Source organism: Solanum verrucosum, unplaced genomic scaffold, assembly GCF_900185275.1.
Source record: "Solanum verrucosum unplaced genomic scaffold, falcon-dt-bn FXZP01000261.1, whole genome shotgun sequence".
NCBI classification, from domain to species: domain Eukaryota; kingdom Viridiplantae; phylum Streptophyta; class Magnoliopsida; order Solanales; family Solanaceae; genus Solanum; species Solanum verrucosum.
The window spans coordinates 3,170,338-3,188,647 of record NW_026019969.1 but is presented as its reverse complement, the minus strand read 5'-3'; the positions used below and the strand labels follow the sequence as shown (position 1 = coordinate 3,188,647).

General features: G+C 35.4%; 3 protein-coding genes across 3 annotated transcripts in view; 1 reads left to right on the top strand and 2 right to left on the bottom strand.

Moving 5' to 3' along the window:
* LOC125815305 (NAD(P)H:quinone oxidoreductase) overlaps positions 1 to 18,310 on the top strand; it is a 71,356-nt gene that overhangs the window by 29,396 nt on the left and 23,650 nt on the right. The gene's annotated exons all lie outside the window — the stretch shown is intronic.
* On the bottom strand, positions 4,965 to 6,253 carry LOC125815293 (U-box domain-containing protein 11). Its single transcript, XM_049494734.1, has one exon. The coding sequence runs from the start codon at positions 6,076 to 6,078 to the stop codon at positions 5,143 to 5,145; it is 936 nt and encodes a 311-aa protein (XP_049350691.1). The 5' UTR covers positions 6,079 to 6,253; the 3' UTR covers positions 4,965 to 5,142.
* On the bottom strand, positions 14,104 to 17,467 carry LOC125815285 (aspartyl protease AED3-like). Its single transcript, XM_049494727.1, has 3 exons — positions 16,938 to 17,467; positions 14,675 to 15,149; positions 14,104 to 14,587 (listed from the first exon to the last, which is right to left on the bottom strand). Exons 1-3 carry the CDS (start codon positions 17,427 to 17,429, stop codon positions 14,226 to 14,228), a joined length of 1,329 nt encoding a protein of 442 aa, XP_049350684.1. The 5' UTR covers positions 17,430 to 17,467; the 3' UTR covers positions 14,104 to 14,225.

Here is an 18,310-nt window from a genome sequence, read left to right as displayed (position 1 = left end):
AGGAAATAGTATTGAGAGATGGAAAATGGAGGAAAAGGGTAAGACATAGTGCCTAACGAAACGATAGGGGAAATGTTGTTAACTTTGTCAAATGAGTTAATGATGGTAATCCAACTTTTCTTCCAACTTTTTGTTAGTGTTATCTTTTTAGTGAATATGTATAGTGTTAGTTTTGTGACTTTTGTTTTGTGAAATATGGTATTGGGCATATATCTTTTGGCTGTTAGCGTTGATATGAAGCCAACCATGACATCCACCTATGAATTGGTGGTCACTCACGTGGGACTGTCACCCACTTCATTTTATCAACACCATCCCGTGCTATATTCATAATTAAAATAAAAATAAACTCTTCATTTTTAATTATTTTTCAAAATAAAAAAAATAACTATTTTAAAAGTATTTTTCTTTTTTAATAAGTTTTACAGCATGAATTTAAGATAATTGGACCAGTACGATCAAGAGATGTAGTTAAACTAATAGAATCTTTTTATCCTTAAGGGGTATTCTGTTTGAATCTTTAAAAATAAAAATAAAAATTTGATACGGAGTGTTTCGTTTTTGACGGACTTTATGTGATGTAGATTTTTTCAGAATAAGATGAGAATGACTTTCGTGGAGAGCAAGATGAGAAAAGTGAGATTGAGATGGTTAGTAGATGTGAATATAAGATGTACAAATGCCCTCGTGAGGAAACGTGAAAGGTTGGTTATGTGGGTTTGAAGTTTGGAGAGAGGTAATCAAACAAGACATAATACACTTGTAGCTTACTAAGGACATGATCATAGAAGGATGTAAAGGTTGAGGATTAGGATAGAAGGTTAGTTGATAATCAAGAATTATGTAGTTTCTCTTTTCAGTATTATTATTATTATTACATTTTTATATCTCTTATTATGTATTGTTTCCTACGTTTCGATTATCGTATTATGTGTTGTTCCTTTGCTTTGATTACCGTATTATTTGTTGTTGTTACTGTTCACTTCTCCTTAATTTTTAGTACGGTTTCTTCAATACTTTTTTTCCCTTCCATACTTGTTTTTATATGTTTTACTTGAGTCAAGTTCTATATGTCTGCCTTCACAAGATAAGGGTAAAATTGTATACACACCACTCTTTCCATATCTATTTGTGGGACTACATCACTACTTTGAGCATGTTATTATTTTTGTATGTGATGAGAATTCACATTAATCGAATTAGTGTATATAACATACGAAATAATAATACCAAAAAAATATTGGACCAGTAAAATAAACAAGTACCGAATATAACCTGTCGTTGTTTTTCTTTTTAAATTTTTTTGTGAAATGAGATATCTCACTTTATAGTATTGGAGTATCAATGAGCACTTGACAAAGCATATTATCATCCACTTAAGAGATGCAAAGATTTATTAACTTTGCAAAAGCATTGGTAACTATTTCAGATACGTGTCGTTTGGATTTAAAATTAACTGTTGAAAAGTATAGTTATTTTCTACCTTCAATATTGTTATGGCAAAGATGAAATATACTACTGCATAAATCAGTAGACTGAAGTGCTACAGTAATACTAAAAAAGAAAGTTGGTATCCAATGCACTAATCTCTGAGAAAACTTTTGAAGATTATTATTTATCTAATGAGAGTTTGATATCCCTTTTTCTTTCTTTTTTGTTTTGTTTTATGATGGATTTTCTCTTGTTTTGCCCACTAGAGAATGCGCTAATCGTCATTCCAACTTATTTAGCTGCTCACTTTTAGGCTTTTCCACTCACCTTTTCCCCTATTCTCCACATATATTGCCGACTTTTCACGTACACGTGAGGACTGACGATCAACTCAAAGATATTATGTGGGCGGAGGAGATCTTTTCTCCATCAAAAGCTTACCTTATTATAGTGCTTGTCTGATTAGGTTTATAGTCTGGACAAAAGAGTAGAAGAAACTAAAATGAAGTTTTGATAAGTTGGAAAGGGGAGGGATCGGAGTCAAAGTCCTCCCTTACCTAATAACATCTTAATCTATGAATAAGAAATAGAATCATCTAGCTGAGTAGGTGATCAAGCGCGGAGGACTGTCAAGTAAGGGTTATTTGGATGGCATCTAAACCCATGCCTTACACTACAGTTAGTCCTTACGTAGCGTAAAATAATCAAAACTGGAGGAAGCTATTATGTGGACTCAATTAGTCTAGCGTCAAAAACTAGTATAGCAAACTCATTATTACTCATTTCAATAGGACTTATTTGCACCTGAATCAGAAAACAGAAACAAATAGAGGAAAGTCTTGATGCTTCTGCTGAACTCCTTTTTAGCAAGAGGATTGAGTGATAATAACTCGTAAAATTACTCAAATAACATGCAAAAGCAGACACGGCTCCAACATTAGATGCACCAAAGAGTATTTCTTCAAGGTTACGAGGTACAAATGCATTATAAATTACCTCTGTAGCTGCAAGTCTTAAAAAAGAAAATTGTGAATAATCTGCAAAATATGTGTGAATTGTATAGAAAACTAGTCCCAGATATAAAGTACGGAGTCTACATACAACTTACCCCTATGTACACTTATCATGTCAAATCAGTTTTGTGTCAATATAGAACTGTCTCTTGTTATGTATGTGTTAAGACTGTAGAATGAACTGGAAACCCAGACCAGTGTGAACTCAAATGGAAGGAAAGGTATAGGGATGTTCATTCAACAACACACACACTCCGTCTCTCTCATAGGAGCAAACAAGAAAAGGATTGCTAAGAAGGAACAATAAGTGTAGTTTAGTTTTTAAAAATGCAGAAACCAACCAAATCTAACCACAATATATGCAAACATGATGAATCAGCTCAGGTGTCGTTAAATTAGTCAAAGTTGGCATATGATCAATCAATTATAAAGCAAGTTACAAATCAATCTACTCTAACTGTAACATATGCAAACACAAATCAACTCAGATGGTTTTCCCCGAATTAATCTAGTTGGTATGAGATTACTCAACTACAACCTGGTAGCAGGACAATAAGGCAGAACAAATCTAATCAACCACACTTTTTTTTGGATCAAGTTCTTGACAAATCAACTCATATACTTATTCTTTAATTAGTCTAGTTGGTATGTGCTTAATCATTTATAAAGCAGGTAGCATTGGTCACAAGAATTCTCTTCCTCCGGGGCAACCTCTGACTCAACCCAGTTTAGATTCTCAGAATTGAATGTCATCTACTATGACAGTTGATTTCATAGAGGCTTTCTTGAGTATGCGTCATTTTTTTATAAGGTGGGATTTTTTGGGTAAGCAGTACTCAGGAGTCATTATCGAGCAATTCTGTCTCCTTTCCTTTTCACCTTCTATTTTCCTCTTGTCCCCTTCTAAACCTTATAAATCTTTGTTGTACCATATATTACACATGAAAAAAAATCTAGAAATAACCCCCACAAAGTCGGCCTTTTATGCTTTAAATTCAATTTTATAATTGAAACATGTGCTTTTGGAATATGTATGAGATGGGAACGATATAGTGAGAGTACCACGGCCCTTTGGAAGAGAGAAATCTGATATCCATGTTCTTCTCCTCAGCAAGACCTACAATGGTTTATAAAGGTAAAATGGCCACTTTTAATAGCTAAGTATTCTTCTATGATTCTTAATCTTTCTCCAACTCCAATTCATATCCTTCCAAACTTTTAAGGTTACCACATTTTTTCCTAATTTGCTCAGTTGTATCTATCTATTACATCTTTAGCTGACAACAATGTGAGCAGGAGCCTTGCATATGGAGATTGTAGCCATGTCATGGGCTGCACAACCCACACACTGGAAGGCTAATGCTTTGCAGTATCACCCCACAGGCTTAGCTATTCCTTGCAGCAGCGAGCAAGGAGGGGGGGGGGGGGGGGGGGGGGGGGGTTCTGTGCATGTATGCATCTAACAGGATAGTCCTGCTACAACTACATAGCACCTTTCTCCCAGGATACAAAGGGTTCTTTCTCCTGTGGAGTTATCAGGAAACAACCAGATATAATTTAAGCTTAACAAAGAAATAAAACGAGAAGAAGAAAATAAGTTTATCTCCTATGTATTTAAAATGAAAGGAAAAGCTTAATTGATATGCTAGGCTAAGTGAACATTGGTGTATCACTCATGAGGAGAGAAACGAGGAAATGGAGAAGGGGAAGTCTTCTGGAAACAGTCCATTGCTTTGAGGTAACTGTATGTCAAAGTAACAGAGAATAATCAAACTCAACTTCGTCAAAAACTCAAAATATCTAACTTCATAAAATTGGATTTGTGCCAAGTCCCACATTTATTGTGAGGCCATGTTGCAGAGAGAGGAGATAACGTTTTGTAATTGTCAGTCCATTCTTATCTGCTCTAACCTACTACTTTTAAAGTTGTCACAAGTCCAAACATATGTTCCCATTCGTAAACATAATGTGTGAATTGTCCCAAAACAATGTGGAATCACTGCGCCATCCCAGAAGGTTAAGTTTTGTTCATCTGAAGCACCAAACTGGTTGAAGGGAAAAAATGAAAATTGACAAATTGAACAACTAACTATTTTGAAATAAGCATGACCACATATTTCAAAAGCTAAAGAGAAAGGGAAGTTGTTTGGTTTAGACATGTAGATATAGAGCCTTTGAATCTATTGTATTTCGTGTTGTGCATAATAAATCATGAGTTAAATCTATTAAAGTTACATATCGATGAACCAAACTACTGCTATAAGTTATGAAGGATAGTGAAATGGCACACATAAGAATGGGCAAACCATATTGTATTTACAATTATTCAGGTCCTACTCTCTGGGTTTTCACCCACGGGTAATAACTACATCATCAAACAGGTAATGCAATGGCCCTTTTAACAATATCTAGCCACTGCAATACATTTCTTAGTAGTCTATTAATACAAATTTCTTAAGAAACACCTAAAATCTGTACGAAATGTTGCATCCACAAATTAGAAAGAGGAAAAGCGAGGATTTAAATCAAGTGGTTATTCAATTTGTTTTAGTTAGTATTCAATCCAAACTAATTCTTACAACCACATTAACGCATTTTCACACCCCATTCACTGTTATAATACCACAAAGAGTACAAACACAAAATCTAAACGAACGGTATCTATACAAGCATAACCAAAAAGATATATTTGACATACTCATAATGAGTGGTTTGATAAGTAGTCCATATGCTCCTCTTGAAACGTACAAGAACTCACATCAAGTATCTTCAACAACGCCATTGCCTTGCTCCTCCCTTTATCCGTTCCATTTTCTGCCACTTCAATTATGCCATCCACTGCCCCTAAAACTATGCCACGAATACTATTGACCGTCTCTTCTCCGCCACATTGCACCAAATTGAGCAACGCTGAAATTGCGTTCTCTTTAGTTCGATTGCTTGATCCAGTAGAACTATCCAACATATCCACCAATACCCCAACCCCTGATATCTTCCTAAACGCTTCCCAGCTCTCCTCACAACCAGCAATTTGAGCAATCACCGCAGTAACATCCTCCAATATCCCTGCTCTACCATCATTACACAGCAACGAAAACAACGGAGGTACAGCCCCAAGCTCAACAATATGAGCACGATTCATCGGGTAAAGCGCAATACCAAAAAGAGCTTTGAGCGCATCTTTTACCGTTCTAGAATCCGAATTAGGGTTTTTTATTATGTCTATAAGACCAAAAAGGATATCACGTTTGTGCCCAATGATTGACCGATAAGACTCGACAGTCAATAAGCTGAAAATGGTGCCAGCGGCGCACTGAGCGACGGAAGGAGAAGACGGATTCCGGAGAGCATGAGAAAGAGCATCAAGGAGCCCCCGCGTCGACATCAGCAAGTCTTTGTGAGAAATTGAGAGATTATGCAACGTCGCAGTTGCGTTCTCCTGAGACAATTTATTCGACGAGTACAGCGATTCCGATAAATACGGAACCGCACCGGCGTCGGCGATCAACGGTCTACTATCGGGATCATTCTTCGAAATCAATCTCAGCTCACAAATTGCTTCTGTTCGTATTTGCTCCGATACAGAACTCAGCTTCGTAACGAGATTCTTCACCGCCCTTCGTTTGACCTCCATTTCCGATGATTTTTTTCTAGGGTAAATTCAGCATTACTATTCGTTGAACTAATCAGAAATTCATTTTATATAGAGGATATACATAGACATCAACAATATAAATACACCATTGTTGACTTTTGTGTTGGAGAGTTTGGTGTGCCGTGGTTTGTGTACAGACATCTTTTACAAATTAAAACATTTAAAAGATTGAAAATTGCTACCATTTGGACTTTTTAAAACCTTTTAAATGAAAATTGTGACACTTGGTAGAATTGGTAAACTTTATGATGAAGTAACAAGCAATAGCCAATAAGGTAAATTGTCACACTCAATATCGTTGTAGTAATATCTCTTTGTAAATTATTTACAGAATGTAATATGAAACCATTAATCTGTGACAAGAGGAAATTGTTTTGATGGTAAGCATTATTTAACTTTCAACACGGAACAAATCGGAGAAGGTGGATGTCTAGATGGACTAGTGGGTCATGGTGGCTGGACAAGAAATAATATGGGACATTGGGAATTATGGAGAGGGACAAGGAAGATATGGTCATGAAACTAGAAAGGGAAAATTATTGGAGGGAGCAAATATATGTTATGTATTTATTATACATAGTTATATTTTAAACACATTACATTTTATAATTATAGTTCACCTTTCTTACCTCTTTCTCTTCTCTTTTTCAATCTCTCTCGCCCCTGTTCTTTTCCCCTCGGAATGAGCAACAACGAAATGAAAAAATAATATCAGAAATCTTTTTTGTTTGTGTGGAGACCGAAACTCACCCCCCCCCCTCCGGTTATCTTTTGTTCGCCTCTCTCCCTCTAGCTTTTTTCTCCCTTTCTTGTTCTCCTCTCTCTGTATTGTGTTATCAATTTGCATTATTCTAATGGTTATACTAATATGCAATTTTGTATTAATCTATATCGGTTTATATGCATCAATACATTTAATATTTCATGTATTCTTGTATTGTGGATGAATATAAGTGATACAAAAGCCTATAGATACAAGTAATACAATTGATGGGTGGAATGAAGAATAATTTATATATTGCATATAAAAATAGGATAGATAATCTATCCAAGGTATAGAAATACTTGATTGGTGGAATAAAGGATAACAATATCAAAATTAAAAGGTATAGCAATAATAATAATATATTAGTACAATCTCACAAATAAAATATGAGAAAAATATAATATGATTAATTCTGATAAATCTTTGAACCGAAACTAAATGTATGATTATTTTATTTCACGTTTGATAGGATTTTGAAATTCTAAGATTGTTTGTAGAGAATTATTTTCTCAAGAAGCACTCAACTTTGATTTTTAACTCAAAAGTCACTCAATTAAGAATTTTTTTCTCAGAAAGTCACTCAACTATAGAATTTTTTTCTCATAAAGTCACTCAACTTTGAATTTTAACTCAAAAGTCATTCAAGAGTGTTTTACTTACAAAGTCACTCAACCATGAGTAGGGCTGCGTATTGGTTAGTTCGGTTCGGTTTGAAAGTATACCAGTTTGACTTATTGGTTATCAATTTATACAGATGCAAAACCGTTATAGAACCATTAAGATATTGGTTTATTGGTTTATTGGTTATTGATCGTTATTGGTTCGGTTATCGGTTTAACCGTTAAGATTTGACACAAAAATAAATTAATAAAAAATCACTTAGAAACAAGGTAACTGTGAGAAATATATGGGGAAGATATTATTGAATTGTGTATCTAAATTGTTACATTGAGACCCTATTTATAGACAATACATTGAAATCCTTTTCTAACTAGGATTCTTATTCCTATTCTTCTTCCTATACTTCTTCCTATTCTAAGTAAGAGTATATGTACATATTTCTATTCTAACACTCCCCCTCAAGCTGGTGCATACAAATCATATGTACCTAGCTTGTTACAGATGTAATTAATATGAGGACTTGTGAGGGACTTGGTGAAGATATCTGCAAGCTGATCATTAGACTTCACAAATTTCGTAACAATATTTCCTGAGAGTATCTTTTCTCTAACAAAGCGACAATCAATCTCAATGTGCTTAGTCCTTTCATGAAACACTAGATTTGATGCAATATGAAGAGCTGCTTGATTGTCACACACAAGTTCCATCTGATCAATTTCGCCAAATTTTAGTTCTCCCAGTAACTATTTGATCCAGACTAGCTCACAAGTTGTTGCCGCCATTGCTCGATATTCTGATTCTGCACTAGATCGAGCAACCACACTTTGTTTCTTATTCTTCCACGACACCAAATTACCTCCTACTAAAACACAATATTCGGATGTCGAACGTCTATCAGAGGGTGATCCTGCCCAATAGCGTCTGTATATCCAGTGATATGCTCATGGCCTTGATCCTCATAGAGTAGTCCTTTACCAGGAGCTGACTTTATATATCGCAAGATACGAACAACTACTTCCCAATGACTATTACAAGGGGAAGTCATAAACTGACTTACAACACTCACAGGAAAAGAGATGTCAGGTCTAGTTACTGTGAGATAATTCAATTTTCCAACGAGCCGTCTATACCTTTCAGGATTACTAAGTGGCTCCTCCTATCCTGGAAGGAGTTTAACATTCGGATCCATAGGAGTGTCAATAGGTCTACATCCCATCATTCCCGTCTCCTCAAGAATGTCTAAGGCATACCTGCATTGAGAAATAACAATACCTGATCTAGACTGAGCAACCTCAATACCTAGAAAATACTTCAATCTGCCAAGGTCTTTAGTCTGGAAGTGCTTAAAGAGATGTTGCTTCAATTTGGTGATATCATCTTGATCATTACCAGTGATAACAATATCATCAACGTACACAACCAAATAGATATACTGATTTGGTGCAGAATGCCGATAAAACACAGAGTGATCAGCTCCACTACGAATCATGCCAAATTGTTGAATAACTGTGCTGAACTTCCCAAACCAAGCTCTAGGAGACTGCTTCAGACCATAGAGTGACCTACGCAATCGACATACAAGGCTACTAGACTCCCCCTGAGCAACAAAACCAGGTGGTTGCTCCATATAGACTTCCTCCTCAAGATCACTATGCAAAAAAGCATTCTTAATGTCCAACTGATGAAGAGGCCAATGACGAACGACAACCATAGATAGAAAAAGACGGACAAATGCTATTTTAGCCACAGGGGTGAAAGTGTCGCTATAATCTAGCCCAAATATCTGAGTATACCCTTTGGCAACAAGGCGAGCCTTAAGCCGATCAACCTGACCGTCTGGACCAATTTTGACTGCATAAACCCAACGACAAACAACAGTAGATTTACCTGCAGGAAGAGAGACAAGCTCTCAAGTACCACTCTTATGCAAAGCAGACATCTCATCAACCATAGCCTGCCTCCATCCAGAATGAGAAAGTGTTTCACCTGTAGTCTTAGGAATGGAAATAGAAGACAAAGATGATACAAATGCATAATGGGGTGATGATAGACGATGATAACTCAAGAAGGTATAATGAGGGTTAGTATTTCGAGTGGATCGTATACCTTTTTGAAGTGCAAGTGGTTGGCTAGGAGGAGGCAAGTCTGCAGTACGAGCAGGGTCTGGCGCAAGACATGAATCATCTGGTACTAGTGCTGGACGCGGACGGCGATGATAAGTTAGGAGTGGTGGCACTACATCTGGAGATGTAGAAGTAATCGTAGATTCCTCAAAAGTTGGTACAGGTAAAACCTGAGGTATGGGTAAGACCATAGAAACATCAGGATGATCAGAAGACGTATAGTAAGGCTGAGACTCAAAGAATGTAACATCAGCGGACATAAGGTAACAATGAAGATTATGTGAATAACAACGATACCCTTTTTGAACTCGAGAGTAACCAAGAAAGACACATTTGAGGGCACGAGGGGCTAATTTATCTTTCCCTGGGGCTAAGTTATGAACAAAACATATGCTCCCAAAGACACGAGGGGTGATAGGATAGAGATGTGACTCAGGAAACAGTATGGAATGTGGAACCTGATTCTGAAGAGAAGATGAGGGCATCCTATTTATTAAATAACAAGACGTAAGAACTGCATCTCCCCAAAAATGCAGCGGAACATGGGATTCAAGGAGAAGAGTACGAGCAGTCTCAATAAGATGCCTATTTTTCCTTTTTGCTACACCGTTTTGTTGATGGGTGTATGGACAAGTAGTCTGGTGAATAATGCCTTGGTGAGTCATAAACTCCTGAAATTGGGAGGATAAGTATTCTAAGGCATTATCACTACGAAAAGTACGAATAGAAACACCTAATTGATTTTTTATTTCAGCAAAAAAAACTTTTAAATATAGAAAATAACTCAGAACGATCTTTCATTAAGAAAAACCCAAGTACATCTTGAATAGTCATCAATGAAACTAACAAAATAACGAAATCCTAAGGTGGAATTGACTCTACTAGGACCCCAAATATCAGAATGAACTAATGAAAAAATAGACTCTGAACGACCCTCAGTACTACGTGAAAATGTAGCACGAGTGTGTTTCCCAAGTTGACATGACTCACAATCTAATTTGGATAAACTAGACAAACTAGGCACCATCTTTTGCAGTTTGGATAGACTCGGATGTCCCAAACGTTTGTGAATTAGATCTGGGGAATCTGTAACGGAGCATGCTTTCAAGGAATTTGGAGAGGCAAGGTAGTAAAGGCCTTGTGATTCATGTCCTGTTCCAATTGTCTGTCCCGTACTGCGGTCCTGCATGAGAAAAAAGTCATCAAAAAAAGTTATGCTACAATGTAGAACCTTCGTCAAACGACTAACAGATGCTAGATTAAAAGGAGAACCAGAGACATAAAGAACAGAGTCTAGGGTGACAGAAGATAAGGGTTTGGCTTTTCCAACCCCTTTTGGTTTTGTTTGGATCCAATTAGCTAAAGTAATAGCAGGAAGAGATTGTGAATAAACAATATCGGACAAAAGTGATTTATTACCAGAGATATGATCAGAAGCCCGTGAGTCCATGACCCATGATCCAAAAGTACTAGACTGTGACACACAAGAAAAAGAATTACCCGCAACAGAAACATCAGGTTGTGCAATCGAAACTACTTGTGAAGATGTTTGTTTATTTGCACGATACTGAAGGAACTCATCATATTCTGTCTGAGCAATATGAGCATTATTGGATGGTTGATTAGGTTGAGCACCATATGCTACTGGTGGAGATGTTTGTTTACTTGCGCGATTTCGAAGGAACTCATTATATTCCTTAAGAACAATAGGATCATAACTGGGTGGTGGACCATGCAAAATATAACATATATCACGAGTGTGTCCAGATTTATGACAATGACTACACTTGGATCGAGGTTTTCCCAAACGCCCCACCCCTCGCCGATTCTCCATAGACTGGTATGTACGCTTTTCTGTGGTTTGAGATGCAAGAATAGAGGAGTCATCCACTTTGTGACTGGAAGGTGCAGCAAGACGAAGCAGACGAGAGAATAATTCATCAATTGAGGGAACTGTAGGACTAGCTAGAATCTGGTCACACACAAAGTTATGGTCAGTAGGAAGTCCAGCAAGTGTAAGAACTAGAAACAATGTATGCCTTTGCTCTTGTTGCTTTTCCACGTTTGTAGTGATAGGCATCAATGTTTCAAATTCCTCCATGACTGTCTGTACTTGTCCCAAGTAAGTAGACATATCGGATTCTTGTTTCTTTAAGTTGGTCATCCGAGATATCACATCATAGAATCGAGATATGTCATTAGTGTATAAAGCACGTGCCTTTTCCCAAACTAAATAACATGTCTGGGATGGGCGAAACAAGGGCATCAACTTAGAATCAATAGAGCGCCAAATGAGACTACATAATTGGGCATCCACTTTCTCCCATTGTGCTTTGGCTTTTGCACCTTCGTCACTAGACTTTGTCTTTTCATCTTCAACGCAAGCATTATTTATTAAGTGATCGTGAATACCTTGACCTTTGCACCACAACGCAACTGAAGAAGCTCAAGCTAAATCGTTTGAACTTCCCATTAATGGTTCTGAAGTGATTATAAGGCTTGAACTTCCAATCCCCGTATTTTTAGAGCCAAAAACATCACATCTGAAAGACATTTTTCGAAATTTGACTTGAAAAGAGCTGGAAACTGTCGGAATCTACCCACAGTGGCCTGAAAAATTTGATTTCACCGGGAACTCGCCGGAAACTGACTGAAAATCACCGGAACCCTAATTCCGGTGATCGAATCTAGAGAAAACTGAATGGAATCTGGTTGGAAATACTGGGCGACCTCAACAGAAGAAAACAACTCAAAAAAAAATGACCGGAGCAGCAGTCACGCGCCAACGCGTGAACAAATCTCACCGGAAAGCTTCCATCTCCGATCGGCGCGTGGGGGCGCGTGGGGGGTTTTTTCCGGTGGATCTGATTGGGGTTCGGTCGCTTGAGCTTCCCGAGCCTCGTGATGGTGTTGTCTTTCGCACAACACCTTCAGAACGAAAGATGACACAAATCAATCCCAACCGTCGTCGCCGGAATTTGACACGATGACTTAAAATATCTCACCAATGCTCTGATACCATGTGAGAAATATATGGGGAAGATATTATTGAATTGTGTATCTAAATTGTTACATTGAGACCCTATTTATAGATAATACATTGAAATCCTTTTCTAACTAGGATTCCTATTCCTATTCTTCTTCCTATTCTAAGTAGGAGTATATGTACATATTTCTATTCTAACAGTAACAAATTGAATGAATCATGTACATGAGTTCACAAGTTGCATCTTGCTCAAAAGCAAATACTTTTACATTGTAGAATAACCAATATTATGAGATAACCAGAAATAAAAGTAGGAAACTAAACTCTAAGTCAAAGACTTTATATACAAAATGGTATAAATATAATTATTTAATTTACTATTGGGTTATCGGTTAACCCATTAAGAAAAAATCTCAAATCATTAAGAACCGCGAAAACCCGATAACAAAAAAAATCAAAATTGTTATCTAAATGGTTAAATCAATAACTCATTACTGATAAACCAATAACTTTTTTTGGTTTGAATTATCGATTTTGAACGGCTCTAATCATGAGTGTTTTACTTACAAAGTAACTTAACCCTCAATTAATTTTTTAATTAAAATTTACTTTAATGAATTTTTTATCCCTAAGAAAAAAAAGTATACTGTCAATTATACTTTGCTTAAAAAATATCCAATTTCATCGTCAATATGCTATGCTTAATATTTTTTTTTCAAACTGGAATGACGTTCCTATAAACACATATTAAACGGTGTAGAAAAAAAATCATAAAACACGCGGAATGTAAAGGTTCTTAAAATAATAAATCTTAACTTTTATATTTGGGAGGAAAAGGTAAAATAAAATGATCGCTAATATATTTTTAGCGGATGAGTCAAGTAGGTGGGTCATCTTTTTAAAAATTTTAGTTAGAAATAAAAATTTCAAGTAAATTTTAATTTTAAAAAAAATTAATTGAATATATTGAGTGACTTTATGAAAAAAGAATTCATAGTTGAATAACTTTCTGAGGAAAAAAAAATCATAGTTGAATGATTTTTGGGTTAAAACCAAAATTAAGTGACTTTATGAATAAAAAATTCATAGTTGAATGAACATTTAAGAAAATCAAAGCTTTTCTCAGTCTGTTAAAAATTAGAACTGATTTCAAACAAGTGCATATTTTGTATTAAAATCTTTAATCCAACTAACTAATCATCTACTATTAAAAATATATTCATTAAATAATATCATTATTATTTGGTACGTATTTGTTCACCAATCAAACTAACAGTAAACAGTAAATATAATCATGAGTCCTGACCAATAATAAATATTTAGCAGGATTGGAATGAAGGGACCAGTAATCATTTTATTTTTTCCATTTGAAGGTAGGACACTATAATAAACAACAAGTATCTGCAAACAGGGAAGTATTAATTTCAACCCGTGAACAACATAAAAATCCAAAAAAAAAAACACGAAAATGCACCGACCGACAATATTAAAGTGCCAAACCTCTAATAATAATTCATTCCCCAAACTAAAAAAATAAAACATAAAAATAAAAATAAGGTCCCATCAAAGGATGATATTGATTAACTTAATTAAGAAAAATCCAAAACCCAAGTAAGTAGGCTCCATTTGTTTAGCTACAGGTTTCACGAGCAACCCCAACTCTAGAATTTGGTACATCAAAGAGAATCCGATGATTCTGTTGCTGCCAGCTGGCGATTACGTTGAGTACAGAGTTCACTGGATCAGCAGGGGAAGCAGCCATTGCTAAGCAAGTGGTGCTGCTTGAGCTGCTTTTAATCAGGAAGTTGTCTTGCGGCAGCGTCACGTTCATTCCGGCGAACATCAATGTTATTGTTGGAATTGTTATGGGGACGGTGTAGCAGGTGTCGAATCCGCCAAGTGACGTCACCGTCGTGTTCCTCCCCATTCTCCTCCTGAATTCATTCCTCACCGCCGTGTAAGCTGGCTCAACTAGTCTGGTAAACACAGTGCCTAACAATTCCCCAAAAAATATAAATTAGTACTAGTTCTGATTGATCCAATATTAATTACAAATAATAATTTAAAATTTGATTATACCGGAATCGATTATTGTGCCGGCGCCGGTGTTAGAGTTGAAAGCGAATGCACTGGGAGGGATATCGACGATTCGTTTTCCGACTTTAACTCCGACCAAATTGACATAGTAAAACGATGATCTCCTTGGGTTTCTTAGCAATGGAGTGGTTTTAATCCTTTGGGGCTGGCCATTTGGGCCTAACCTAAGTGTGCCAGAAAAGTTGGGAGATTTGTAACTGGGCAAACAATAGGAAAATGTGGACTTGTAGAGGCTTTCAGATTGGGAAATAAATGATAATGAACCACGGCCCAAAGCTAATAGACCCTGAGGTGGAGTGTTGCTGCCGGAGATTTTTTTAACACAACCAAAGAGGAATTCGGGTATCGGATCGGTGGCGAGTGCCAATGTTTCAGATGAGAGGGTTCCACCTACGCTCGAACCGCCGTAGGTTAGGTTAAAGGTGCAAGTGGCCGCATCGCAGCCCCGTCTTGGTACCTGAATAAATATTAACATTGATCGATTATCTAAATTTTTACGCGATTCATATCGAATCCTAATTAAGAAAAAAATAAATAAAAATAATAATGTATTGATCAACTCATGTGACGAAAGTCACGGGCCGGATAACACTGCGGCTGATTGCATTGTTACCGACAATGCCATGTAGCAAGGAATAATTTCCAGGCCTCACGCGCCGTATCAAGCGCGTTACCTATTTCACCAATAATTACAAGTCTAACAGGATCTTAAAGGAATGATTAGCTTAATCTAATTTCTACCTACTTTTTCGGATTTTGCTCTTTCATCGAGTAACATGGAAGCATTTCTAATCATACTCCCTCCGTCTCATTTTATGCACCATTTTTTTTTTGTCAGTTCCAAAAAAAAAATCACATTTTCTTATATGATAAGTATTTAAAGGTATAATTCTTCTTTTACCCTTGTTGATTCCACTTAATCTTAAAATAATACTCCAATATATTTATGAGGAGGGAGAAAAGTGAGTCTACTTTTTAAAGAGCAATTTGGTAAACATTTCAAAGTCTTCATTTATTTCTTAAACTCTGTGTCCGGTTAAATGTTGCCACATAAAAGGGGACGGAGGGAGTATTGTTTTTAATTCTGAATCAATTAATGTTAACACACAGTTTAAACCCTATTTTTTTTATAAAAAAAATCAATGTATTTATTGTAAAACAAAGTATGAACGGATCTAGCTAAGCTCTTATTTGACTCGAATATTATCTTTTTACGAGTCATATCTAAGAAAATTTCATCGTACACTAACGTTGCCTCTGTCATTAACTCGATTTTTTTTTAATAGCGGTGGATCACCAAATTTAAAACGGAGAAAGGCAAGTTTTTCATCATATGGATATCAACTTATCCAAAAATAACAAATATGTGGTTAATATTCCATCGTAGAAGAAATGTATCTACAATATTAAAAGTTACAACTACTAAATCCACTCATTCTGATGCTACTATAATTTATGTCTCCCTTTTTAGTCTTATTTCAAAAAATGTCATTTTCAACCTGTTTACTCTGTTACAGTTTATGTCTTTTTCTTTAGTCTTGTTTCAAAATAAATGTCATTTCTATGTAATAACTTTTTAATTCTAACATACCATGACATACTTATAATCATAAATTAAAAGTTTTTGTTAATTTTCTTGCTAAGTTAAATTAAAACACAAAGTAATCCTGTATATGTTGTATAAATGCTACTCTTGTTGACACTTTTTTTCTGTTTAATTTGCTATGACAAGAATGATACATCTCAATACTTTATTAAATAATAACCTTTATATTTTAACTCAAGCTCTTATAGTTATCAATGTCATCACGTGCATCTTTATGAATAAAAACACTTTTGATGAGATCTCCAATTTTGATAAACCCAAAAGTCTCTGGTTCTTTAAACTAGGAAATGAGAAGAAGAGGATAAAATGTACTCCATATCCTTTTAATTTTTCATTGAGACATGTAAAAAACGCATTTTAATACATTTTATATATCTTAAATTTCTGATCGAAGGAGTCAAATTTCTTTTTTTACTTTCTTAAATTCATCGTCAATCAAACAAATTAAAACAGCTAGAATAGTAAGAGAGTATAATAATCTCATTTTCTCCATTTCAATTTGTTTGTATTACTTTTTTTCTTTATTCTATTCTGAAAGAAAATAACTCCTAAAATTTCAACGTTACCCCTGACATGTTTAACCATATTAAATCAAACAAACAAATTAAAACGACGAGAGAATAGTACAAAAATAATTACCAGGCTACATGAGGCACGTTCACAGCTAACATTGCTGAAAGTGGTAGACTCGTCATAGGACAAAACATTAGAAGAGCAACCAACACATCCACCACAAGGGAACCAAGAAAAATCATTACTATTATCCAAAGCCACCAACAAAGTTTGAGGTGGTGTCCCAATTTTAGCCCTCACAATATAAGTTGGTGTTTGTAGAATTTGTCTACCAGAAACTATAGGGACAAAAGATCTACCAGCAACAAGGCTAGCCAAAAATTGTAGCCTATTTGTGTCCTTATTTTGCATTTGGAGAACACTATCCACCCATGATAATGAGTGTGCATTTTGTTGTTTAAGGGGGGAACAAGGGCTGTCTACATGAATGACTTGTAGTGTTGATGAGTCTTTGTTATCTTGGTGAAACTTGGCACAATTGGGGTTGGTTAGTCCCCCTTGTGCTAGGCTCAAAATTAAGAGAAGGGATAATGAGAGAATGTTGATAGAGCCCTCCATTTGGCTTTTTTTGTGTTGGGTTTTGGTGTGGTTTAAGGGTGTTTACCTACCTCTATATATAATGGAGGAGGGATGGTGTGTACTTCACTTTTTTGATTAATTTTGAGTTTGATCTTCTATGATTTTTAAATTATTTAAAATTTACAATTTTAGTCCTTCTATTTTGATGATGTTATGGTTTCTCACATATAGCATTGCACAACTTTGTTATTAGCTCTTATGTTTTTCTTTGATTACTTCTTTGAATTGCTTGAGCTGAAGGACTTTCAGAAACAATCTCTCTACCTCATAAAGACATTGATAAGGTCTGCGTATACTTACTCTTCCCATATCTCATTTTGTGCAATTTCACTAAATTTAATGTTGTTGTAATCCTTCTACTTTTGAATCTTCACAAATTTAATTGATACTAATGATCTTGTGGTATGTTAGATTTTGTATTTCTTAGTATTAGGGAGTAGAATTCTAAAATTAAGCTAAATATAACATATACATATTAAGGGATCAAAAATACATTTAAAAATAATAATTCTAGGTTAAATACTTAAATGTACTTTATGAAATATTACTAGGACCAAAATTATAAGAGTGTACATAATTGAAGGGTCAAAAATGTAATTACCCATATTTTTGGGTAAAATCAAGATGGAGGATTTCTTTTTAAAAAAAATAAAACAAAATAGGAATCATACCATGAAGCACATACAATTGCATTAGAGTAAAAAATTCAATATTTCCTAATAGAGAGAGTACTAAAATCTCCATTTGGTAATTCTGAAAACATTTTCCTTTATATTAAGTAGGCATTTGGCTATTAAAATCAAATATTATTCATTTAATTTAAAATTTTTAAAATTGAAATTGCGTTTAATTATATTGTT

Excerpts from the sequence above, each read along its gene's own strand:
- LOC125815285 (XM_049494727.1), bottom strand. The coding sequence starts at position 17,429 with ATGGAGGGCTCTATCAACATTCTCTCATTATCCCTTCTCTTAATTTTG. Across the intron at positions 15,150-16,937 it reads AACGTGCCTCATGTAGCCTG|GTACCAAGACGGGGCTGCGA; the intron begins GTAATTATTTTT and ends ATATTTATTCAG. Across the intron at positions 14,588-14,674 it reads CGGCACAATAATCGATTCCG|GCACTGTGTTTACCAGACTA; the intron begins GTATAATCAAAT and ends GGGAATTGTTAG.
- LOC125815293 (XM_049494734.1), bottom strand. The coding sequence starts at position 6,078 with ATGGAGGTCAAACGAAGGGCGGTGAAGAATCTCGTTACGAAGCTGAGT.